The following is an 11,354-nucleotide window of genomic DNA, read 5'->3' as shown; positions in this document are numbered from 1 at the left end:
TAGTTGGAATTCAACATGGCACATCAAGCAAGTAATTGTGTACCACCACAAGGACTCTTTGTTTGAATTCCATAAAATTTGCAAAAATGCAAGTAATTAGGGAACAAGCCGTTGAACCCGTTTTTTGGCCTAAAATGTCAGCAATCATCATATTGATTTTGATTCTATGGCAAAAATTGAACTTATTATTTGGCATGATAACCTAACCTGTATGAATCTGTAGTCATGTAATACTGGGAAGAAGTTTGCATATAGCTTTGTTGTCAAAACAGAGTCGAGTCAGAATACCGAATATGACATCCACAAGCGAAAAGACTAGGCAGGCACCAACAAAGCTTGGAAAATTCTGTCGAAAACTAAATGTCTAATGACTCCAAGTACTAATGTATTTGTTGCAATTTGTAGTGCTTGATCCTGTCTATAGTTCACTGTCATCAGCGTCTTCATCAACGTCTTCTGAGCCACTGGGTGGTTGACCGTTGACTGAAACGAGCTCAGTGTCGAAAATAAGTGTTGCTCCACCTGAATGCATTCAAAGATAGGGCAGTTAGACATCACAAAATGAAATGATCAGTGTTTTTTTTTTGTTCAAATGAGCGCACAATACGCTAGTAAGAATCAAACCACAAACCTCACGGAGGTCATAAAAGGTTAAGATATCAGATATACAGTTTGAAACTTTGAAAGCAGTGTTGTGCACAACTCCGCGTTTTAGTTAAATAAGGATAATACAAGAGTGAAGGTACCAAGAGAGAGATTCTTATACCTGGAATCTTTGGAGGAGAGCCCTGGTCACCATAGCCGAGTTTTGAAGGAATCTTTAATTTTCTCTTCTCGCCTACGCACATACCCAGCAGTCCTTGGTCCCAACCTGTCATTGCAACGATTGTTAAACACTAGTAAGTTGTTTGGTTTGTTAGATGCTGTTACATATTGTGAGCATATGAAAAAAGAATCATAAACAATTCTCAACTGAAGTAGCATTATAATTAGAGCAAGTCTCCTCAGAGACGGTCCCAAATAGCAAGCTTCAAAGGTAGACAGACGGTACAATGACGTAGGATTCTATCATGGCTTGTCAACAGCCAATACTATTAAAATTGTGAGTCATACTAAATTAAGTCATTTAAACTTTTCTAATATTGAGATAGGGAAACAACGTCGACAGATGATTGGCGACTAGAACTCTAGAAGTGCATGCATCTGTAAGAGGCCATTAAAGGATTTATCATATTTTCATTGGATGCAGATTAGCAAACTTTCATCTGCATAATTAGTACTTTGCAATTATGATTCATTGTATGGTTTTTCCAAACACTAAGCAAGGCTTCACATTAATCAATTGGAAAAAAAAAAAACTTATCCAAACAGTCGGCAAGATAGGACATGCGCACAATTACCGTAACTGCCCAAAGCATTAACCCACAAGGTCATAAACTAAATTCACGAGATGTCAACAATAAACACCAACATTACCCCAGAGCCTGAAAGAGAGGCTCATGGCAGGGTAAAGAGGGGTCGGATATACACAAGTAACCCTAATAATGTAAGGGTATAAGGCAGAAAGATAACCTGGGTGGCATCAACAGAAATAGCGAGTTAAGGGAAAATATAACTTGGGTAAGAAAAGTGAAACAAAATTTCATCATGAAGATGAGGGATAAGAAAGGGAAATGATTGGCATTCGACCTATGAAGGCTTACCCTATGTTAAAACACAGAGTTGGATGACGCAAATGAAAACTGCACTGTGCACCATGTGACTACTTCACATTAAAAGACCCCGAAGGACACGAATATGCACGGTGTATCATGCTTCTCAATGTCCTTACAAATCAAATCCTCTCTTCACCTAGGTTTAAACTCCCTAGTGCTTTTTTGCAAAAGTAAGGGAGTTCAATAAATAAATGTAAAAGTAATCAAGTTGATGTAAATTTACTAAAAGAAGCAATTGATTTATTGTCAAATCCACCTACAATTTGGTTTATGAAGACAAATTGGTCATTTTGTATACAAGATGGTTGTCCCAGGGTCTCAAAAATAGGAAAGTAGAATGTTTAATCTGAGTTGAAGGTAGTAACAATCAGCCATTTAACAGATATAAACTACCCAAAGTCTTGGTACCTTTAATCACTTGGCCACTACCGAGTTCGAACTCGATTGGGTCACCCCTTTCAAAACTTGAGTCGAAAACAGTGCCATCTGTGAGAGATCCCTGCAACATTAGGTGACAAGCATAAGAAGTGTTGTCAGCCACAAAAACATACTTAAAGCCTAAATATAATCACCAACAACTCCAATACTATAGGCTAAGATATCATTGTCGTTGCACTGAGAGAAGAAGGTTGTTCGTTGTTTCGTTGCATATATAGATCACATTTTAGGTGAACTGATAGGCCAGATGAAAAAAGAACAAAGAAGGGAAATGGACAAAAAAAGTATTATCTCCGGCAACTCGCATCTATGTAGTAGCTGAAGCATTCATTCTAATTTAGTTGCAAGCTTGCGCAAATGCACTCGAAATCATTATTAGTGCCCTTCAGTTGCTACCAGGCACTAGCTACTTATTAAAATTGCATATCAAATCCTAACTCGTCAATTGAGATTCCATCAGGTAAAATTCAGAAACGGAAGCGTACAACCAAGTTAAGAACTAACCCGATAGTGAACCCTGATTTTGTCACCTTTGTGGGCTTTGAATTCACAAGTTGCTGGCTTATGCTGCGACAATGAACAAACTCAAGTGATTATCTAGAAACAAGTCCAGAGGTAGGGCCATAGGTGCATTTTGGCAAAACTGAGAAAGCGGCTGTTGCTAGACCACTAGCTCATTGCGCACATTACATACATATTGGTTAGAGACTTAAAGAGTGATACGCTACAAATTAACAGCTGAAAGAAAAAAGAGTTGCTAAAAATCCTAAAAATGACCACTAATGATCTACGTGTTCCATATAACAAAAAGGATCTCGGTCAACGATAAATGGTCAATAACATTCTGAAAATGGGTACTAGCCAACCTACCTTCTTGTTTAAGACCGTCTTATGTTAAGATAGCTCTCACAATCAATTTAAATAAGGCTAAAGTGAAAGAAGGGTGAGAGGTCTTAACTTAAGACGGTCATAAGCAAAACCTACCCCTAGCCAAAATGGTCAATATCGACATCCAACGCATAAATAGTCACTCCAAATTCAAAATAAACCAGCAATTCCAAATGGCTTAAATCACTCAACCTACTTCACATAATTGACAGGATAACCGGGGACGGAAACTAGTGAAATTGAATTATGATCCCAACAAATTTATCACAACAATGATGATGACAATAACATTAAGACCTCATCATTTGCAATAAACTTGTGAAACTGAAGTTAGATCTTAAATAAGCACGATTAAGCTACAAACTCACCCCTTCAATGAATCAGAAAATCAATTGAAGAGACAAAATTCAATAGATCAAAAAATCAATTAACTCACATAATGAATGAATTCATGAGCATTATAATCATTGGACCATCTCACACAATAATTACTGCCTTACACAAATTATAGAAATGGACCGTCTCACGGTGTGAGTGAGGCCGTATAATTTGTGTACGCATGAAACGTATCCAAAAACATATCTCTAACACAAACTAATGCTAATTACGAACCAATCACATGGGTCGGCTTAGATCCGTTTCACGCTTACAACCGTCTTAAATAAGAACTAATAAAAAGGAAAATACCTTGACACCGATCTGTAATTCAGTAACATCCCCAGATTTCTTCGCACAAGCTGTTAACAAAACAGGAACAGGATAATTCATGAAAATTAGATCCATTAATTTACAAAATAAAGTAAATAAAAATGGGATTGAGAAATGTACCTAGTGTGACGAATACCAGAAGTAGAACATAAATTAGTTTCGCCATTGATTCTTGAATTTTTAAGCTTAAGATCTCTCTTTACTATGCCTCTATGCCTCATGGTGTTCTGTTAAAGTACCAATATCTTTTGGCACAAATGGGCTGAATAATCAGGTTTGGGTTTGTCGGTTCGGGTCAGGTTATTTTGGTTCGAGTCATTCTATATTTCACTCTTGTGCAATGTGTTATTAATTTATTTAGTTCGGGTCAATTTAATTTCCGAGTCAACTTCAAATTCTTTGTTCAAGTGTAAGTCGGGTTATTCAGACCGAGTCATTTAGATTTGGGTCAGTTTGTCAGGTTTATGTGAAAAGGCGTTACTATATGATGGACAGATGTAGTGATTTCATTTTCAAAACGGATTTGAAATTGAGGAAAATAAAAAATGAAAGAAATAAATTTTTTTGAGCTTAAGTAGGCCAATAGGGCGACCATCTGTTTGTATTCTTTCGGAGCTTCCTACGTTCTTTTTAATCCAAACCAAGTCCATTAAAATTTAAGAAAATTTAACCCGATATAGACCCTGTTTAAAGTACTTATACAAAACCTCAATTTAAAGAAATAAGTGGGCTAGTCGTTAACCTCCGTTTTGCTGGTTGACCGCTTGTCATCTCCCATGCACTCAGGTAGTTGTACCTCGGCATAAACTTGTTTAACATGGATATACTTCTTACTAGTTTGGATGCCCGTGCGTTACAACAGAGTAACTAACTTAATAACAAAAAAAATGGTTATAAGATCTTAATATATACATCGTATGTCTAATCATTTATTTAGATATGATCAAAAGTCAAAACATCTTATTTAAGAAACGCAAAAGATGTTGGGTTGATACTTTAGTTCCAAAGATGCCTCATATTTATAATCATAAGACCACCACATCTTATGTTAATATTTCGATGTGGGACAATTCTATTATTTTTATATAATCCTATATTTTTCAATGTGGGACATATAACATACTAAGAAGTACACAATTTTATTTATGTACAAATTATATGAAATCTATACGCTAATGATAGCATTTTTACCACGAATCAAATTATGATTTTCATAATTTTTTTAACGATATTTTTTTGCCAAATGAAATGTAAAAGTTTTTATATAAAAATTAGAAACACCAGTTGCATATAATATAGGAAATAAATATTATAATAATTAAAAGACTCTCCACTTTATTTTTAAAATCAAAAAATATTATTTATGATACTTTCCTAAATTAATTTTTAGGATCACCCCATCTTATGTTAATTTTCTGATATGGGACAATTCAACTATTTATATGTAATATATTTACCACATCTACATTATATTTCAATGTGGGACAAATAACACACGAAAAAGTACACCATCTTTTTTGCACCTATTTCGATATCCAACCCGATTTAATAATGAGAAAATATTATACTATCTCTATATATTCGTACGTTTTTTTCCATTTTTTTGCCATAATTAAAATATGTACAAATGATATGATTTAAATTACATTTTTTTTCCTAACACGACTTTTAAGATGTAATTGAGGGAGCAATAAAATGTATAAACAAATGCAAAATATTTTCGTTTTTTGGTGCGATTTTGATTAATGGTTAAAAATTATGATGTGTTTTAGTTACTCAAATGTAATGAGGCATAATAATTACCTATATTTGAAAGTTAAAAAGATTTAATTCTATTATTTATCAAAGTAAAAAAAAACTCATTATTGATTTGTTTGTGGATTCAAGATCTTTTTATGCAACACTTAATTGTATTATAATTCATAAATTTTCTATTTTAGTGCAGAGATTATCATTATATATGACACATTAATAACCAATTTATGTATAATTAGCACCCATTTTATTTTTTAATTATGATTTTGTTCTAAATAAATTTATTATACTATTGATTGTCTTAAAATAAACATTATAATATCACTAATATAGTAATATATAATCGCTTTTATAAATATCTACGTGATTAGTATTTGTATGATATTGTTGTAACTAAGGTTTGCCGTTAATACAAACTCTTATAAGAACTGTCTAAGATAATATTTAAGCGATTCAAAAGATTTTGGGTTGATAACCATAAGTTTCAAATATGACTCAACTTTATAATCATGTGATACCTCACCTCATGATAATCTTCCAATGCGGGATAATTCAACTATTTATATATAGTATATTTACCACACCTACATTATTTTTCAATGTGGGACAAACAATATACTTATAAATACACCATCTTTTTCGCACTTAATTCAACATCTAACTATACTATTTATTAATATTCGTATAATACATTTTTTTAACTTATTATCATTATTAAAATATGTGCAAATAATATGATACTATATTCTAATGCTAGCATTTATTTACCACGAATCTAATTATATAATTTTTTTAAAAAAAAAATTATGTTAGTTTTTTGCTAAATGAGATGTATAAATTTTTATATATAAAAATTATAAACATCAATTGGACATAATATAAAAACTATACATATATTATACCGTGGAGATAATGATATCAATTCTTAAGAACTCTCCAAGACAATGCTTAAGAGACTCCGAAGGTTTTGTGTAACACCCGCGAATTTTCCATTTTGACATTTATAATTTAATTAACCATTCTATGGTCTTACTTATATTTTTAAATTATTTAATTTAATTAATTTCATTATTAAACATGATTTTTATAAATATTATATTTTTAAAGCTTAAGTTATACAAAATAAATATTTTGGTCGGATAATAATGATAATAATAATAATATTCTCCGTCTTGAGTTGTAGTGGGCTTGAGACGTAAATTCATGTGTATATCGACTCAATTTTGCTTATTGGGCCTAGTATGACCAATGGACTCACCTACTACTCCTTCCTCCTCATCAAAATGTTAAAAGTTTATGCTACTTTTATAAAACCCTACCTATTTTAAAGGTTTGAAAATGGGAATTTGATTTAGTTCTCCTTTTGTTCTATGAGTACAACTTCTTTTTATTGATTTTAATTGCTAAACCCGAGTTACTTTTAATTTTGCTCAATTTCTAACTAACTTTGACCTACTTATGATTCCTTTGTCAGAGTTTAATACTATATTTTCGGAAATTTGACTCCATTTGAGTTTAAAAGTGAAACCTCTATCTCTAATTTGGCTTTGGCAAAAGAAAATTTGAGTGAATTACCTTTTTCTTTCGATTTTGACGTTGATCGGATGTTAGAACTCGTTATTTGAAACGTTTAATAACTTGTTCTACGCTTGTCGGCAAGTGATTTTTGTTTTAAATTTGTCTTTGACTTGGAAAGTTAGCGTTCTTGTGTGCACGATAAGAGCAATTTCGTTCCATGAATGAGACTTATACTTTGAAAACTCTTCATTAATGTTTTTGAAAGTATTTTGATTTTCGATTTATACAAATAATTTGCTTTTGACCATATCTTCAATTTGGAATGTGATGTTCTTGAATACGCAACGAGAACATTTTCGTTCCTTTGATGAGAATCTGGTTCTGTAGGAAAATTTTATTTGAGACTTCTGAAAGGATTTTGATTCTTACGATAAGTAACCTTTTAATGTTTTGGTTACCAATTTTAAAAGTTCAGTTTTACTTTTTATAACCTTTCTTTTCTACCTTCAAGTTTTGAGGACGAAACTTTTTAAAAAGATGGGGTGATTGTAACACCTGCGAATTTTCCATTTTGACATTTATAATTTAATTAACCATTCTATGGTCTTACTTATATTTTTAAATTATTTAATTTAATTAATTTCATTATTAAACATGATTTTTATAAATATTATATTTTTAAAGCTTAAGTTATACAAAATAAATATTTTGGTCGGATAATAATGATAATAATAATAATATTCTCCGTCTTGAGTTGTAGTGGGCTTGAGACGTAAATTCATGTGTATATCGACTCAATTTTGCTTATTGGGCCTAGTATGACCAATGGACTCACCTACTACTCCTTCCTCCTCATCAAAATAATGAGGGAAACCCTAACCCCTCCTCCTTCCTCACAATTTCAGCAACACCACCACAAACACAAACACCGTTTTCATACTCTCCTCTTACAAATCTTCAAAACACCATAACTTGCTCAATTCTTATCCGATTCAAGTGATTTTCGCGTCTATCTCTTCCTCTCATCGCCCTCCATCTTTCTAGGTAAGAAAAGATCCGATTTTCCTCCTTATTTAGGGCTGTCGACCCATATTACACATGGTACCCTTTTTCTAATTTTGATTCTTAGTCTTATTTTGTGTTTTCTTATGTTTAGGAGAAAGTTTAGTTGACCCTAAGTGGATTCTTGAAAGGTAGACGAGTCTTTTGTGGATTTAAGTGCAAAAAGGTAACGGTGATGGGTTACTCGACATTATGTCAAATTTGTGTGTTTATATGTTGTAGTTTGTTCATATGTATGTTAAAGTTTGAATCTTTTCTTGTTTCACATGTTTGTTGTTGAATGAGTTTGTATGAGAAACCATCTCATGGTTAGTTGAAGGAATTTCCAATCCTTTGGGTTACATGAATGTTTATATGGATGAATTAGTAAAGAAACCGTCTTATTCATGCTTAATAATTGTGTTTAATTATGTCACGAATTTGTTAGTTTGGAATTGTTTGAATTTGAATCGAACCTTGTGTTTTAATCCCTCTTTTATGCTTTGATTTCACCCTTAATACTTGTATAAAGTTGCTTGGGTAATATATGGTGGAATTAGGATTGTAATGGCATGATAAAAAAATGATTTGGGGATGAAGGTGAATTGGTTGTGTCGTGCAAATCAGCACCACGGCGCAGGCTGCGCACCTCGGCGCAGGCTGCGCACTCAGCCTGGACCAGTTTTCGTAAAATGGCCATAACTTCTTCGTTACTTGTTTGTTTGAGGCTTATGACCTACCGTTAGAACCGTAAGAGGATAAGCTATCACCTCCAACTGGTTTCACCTCATTATCATGTATAGAACTCAAGTTATGACCGTTTGAAGTTGACCCTTGTTGTAGTCGAGTACTAAACTTGTTGTTTTAGATTGGGTTTTGAGTTTCTTGTTGGGTATGCATCTTAACTTTGGTTCTAATGCTTGTATATGATGTGTTGAGACTCTTTTATCATGGGAGTACTTGATATTTGTTATACTCTTATACTTATACATGCTTCACATGAATTGTTTACGTTATATTCGTGCAATCATGGTTGCTCGTATTTGAGACCCAAGTGCGACGATTTACATTGTGTGACTACTTGACATTCCTTATTTATTTACCCTTCGGGCCTTTGGTACGAGTGCGTGCCATGTTCCCAGGTTGGGTTATCCTTCCGCCTTTCTTCGGACTAGAGCTGATCAAATGGCCCAAGCCCATTGGCCCTACCCGGCCCGGCCCGCTTTTTTGAAGGGTTTGGGCCTTTAGTTTTGGCCCAAAACAGCCCATGGGCCGGCCTAAAAAGGCCCAAAATATTTTGGGGCCGGGTTTGGGCCAAGCATTTGGCCCAAATTTTGGCCCGGCCCGGCCCATATTTATTAATAATGAATATTTTTTCAAATAAAACCTATTAAAGTAGCGTTAAAGTTATACCCAACTCTTTACAAATTCAAGTATATTTTTTTAGATTTATAAAACAAGGTATACATATTATAAATCATATCTACGAATTCATGATTAAGCATTCTAAAGTGGCGATGTTTGTCTTTATTTTATTTTAGAGAGCAATTCATATGCATTTCATCATATTTTGTACAATTTTATACACTATGTATATTTTAAAAGTTGTAACTGAAGGTATTACGCTAATTATTTCCTAAGGTAAGTCATAAATTTTAGGGCCCGAAAAAGCCCACTTAGGCCCAAAAGCCCGCATTAGCCCATAAGGGCCGGGTTTGGGCTTGCTAAATAAGCCCACGCACTTGGCCCGACCCGGCCCGACCCACAAAAATGGGCAGCTTTTGTTAGAAAGGCCCGGCCCAAGCCCGCATTGGCCCAGCCCATGATCACCTCTACTTCGGACCTTGGGTTACGAGTGCGTGCCATGTCTCCGATTAGAGGTTACTCGGCCTTTGGATACGAGTGCGTGCCATGTTCCGAGTCTTGGATACGATTTGGTATCGTTTGTCGAATCGGGTGTCGCCCATCCCGAGATTCTGGATCCAGGTTTAGACTAGGACCGTATTATGATCGTCGTCCTACCAAGAGGTTGGAGTCTAGGGGTCTGTCTTGTTTGAGTCAAAGCCTTTGTAAATGTCTTGCTGATTATGGTCATTGGCGTTTTCTTATATACGAGAGTGCACGTCTTCTATGATTGTTTGTGAGAGTCTTGGTCCTATCGGATACTAGTGGTGAGATGCAAGCCCCTAGTTGCGATATGATCGCCGGGATTGATGTTCCCATCCGTTCTTATGGTGAGATGCAAGCCATAAGTATGAATGTGACATTAGTAGCCACGTCCCGTGCTATGGTTGTTAAGAGGTTTTCAAGTAATGGCTATTGGTTTCCATCCATGTATTTTCTATTCAATTGATCCGTTGTTTACCTTCTTCATATGATTCGATGCCTAATCTCATATCCATGTTTTGGTTACCTTGAATACATGTTTAATATAATGTACCATGCCTATCTCATTAAGAATGCAATGTGCCTATCTCATTAAGAATGCAATATGCCTATCTCGTTATGATTATCGTTATATTCCCTTGTTCATATTATTCAAGTATGATGCATGATCAATATGTTTAATTAAGTTCTTGCTTATGTGCATTTTGACATATTGTGGCTGGGAGAACCCTGAGTTACTCCCCACTGACTGTGGCGTTCATGTTTACATGAATGACAGGTTTGTGATGCAGATTATGGGGAAGACGTGTGAGCTAGCGAGAACGTTGAACCTTGGACCTTAGTTATAGTTTGCCTAGACTCACCTATCGTTAGACTTGTGTTTATTCGTGGGATATCTTTTCCCCAACGCACTTCGTTTTTAATTGTAAAACTTATTCATCTTACTTTTCATTTTCGTTTGATCACTTATGGTGGATTTCACACTTTAAACTTTAAAGGTTTTAAAAATCCCTTATTTTTCCGCTTAGATTTAATAGTTCTTTTGATGCCTCATCGAGGGGTGTCACATTTTGGGTTGGTATTTAGGTTCTATGGATGACTTCTATTTATAATCATATGATCACCCACCTTATGCTAAACTTTCGATGTGAGACAATTCTATTATTTATACGTAATATATTCACCACACCAACATATTTTTTAATGTGGGACAAATAACATACTTAGAAATACACCATATTTTTCGCATATAATTCGACATCTAACCCGGTTTAATAATAATGAGCAAATACTATACTCGCTCGATTCAAGACCAAATACAACATTCCTTTTTTTTTTTACACTATTCATGAACGAATAGAATCTTTACGATTTCTTGCAATATGTAAGACAAAATATGGTCAT

The 11,354-nt window shown here is 34.2% G+C and overlaps 1 protein-coding gene and 1 long non-coding RNA gene across 2 annotated transcripts; one reads left to right on the top strand and one right to left on the bottom strand.

Moving 5' to 3' along the window:
* Positions 1-231: 231 nt before the first annotated feature.
* On the bottom strand, positions 232-4,073 carry LOC141612386 (peptidyl-prolyl cis-trans isomerase FKBP15-1). The gene is made up of 6 exons (XM_074431151.1): positions 3,870-4,073; positions 3,729-3,778; positions 2,658-2,720; positions 2,124-2,214; positions 767-871; positions 232-522 (listed from the first exon to the last, which is right to left on the bottom strand). The coding sequence occupies exons 1-6, from the start codon at positions 3,913-3,915 to the stop codon at positions 419-421; spliced, it is 459 nt and encodes a 152-aa protein (XP_074287252.1). The 5' UTR covers positions 3,916-4,073; the 3' UTR covers positions 232-418.
* Positions 4,074-8,199: 4,126 nt separating this feature from the next.
* On the top strand, positions 8,200-10,947 carry LOC141612479 (uncharacterized). The gene is made up of 2 exons (XR_012529110.1): positions 8,200-8,250; positions 10,729-10,947. It is a non-coding gene; the product is annotated as an uncharacterized LOC141612479 (long non-coding RNA).
* Positions 10,948-11,354: the final 407 nt, after the last annotated feature.

This window comes from Silene latifolia, chromosome 1 (assembly GCF_048544455.1).
Source record: "Silene latifolia isolate original U9 population chromosome 1, ASM4854445v1, whole genome shotgun sequence".
Classification (NCBI taxonomy): Eukaryota; Viridiplantae; Streptophyta; class Magnoliopsida; order Caryophyllales; family Caryophyllaceae; genus Silene; species Silene latifolia.
Note: the sequence above shows the minus strand (reverse complement) of the source record. Positions and strands in the feature narration are given on the sequence as shown.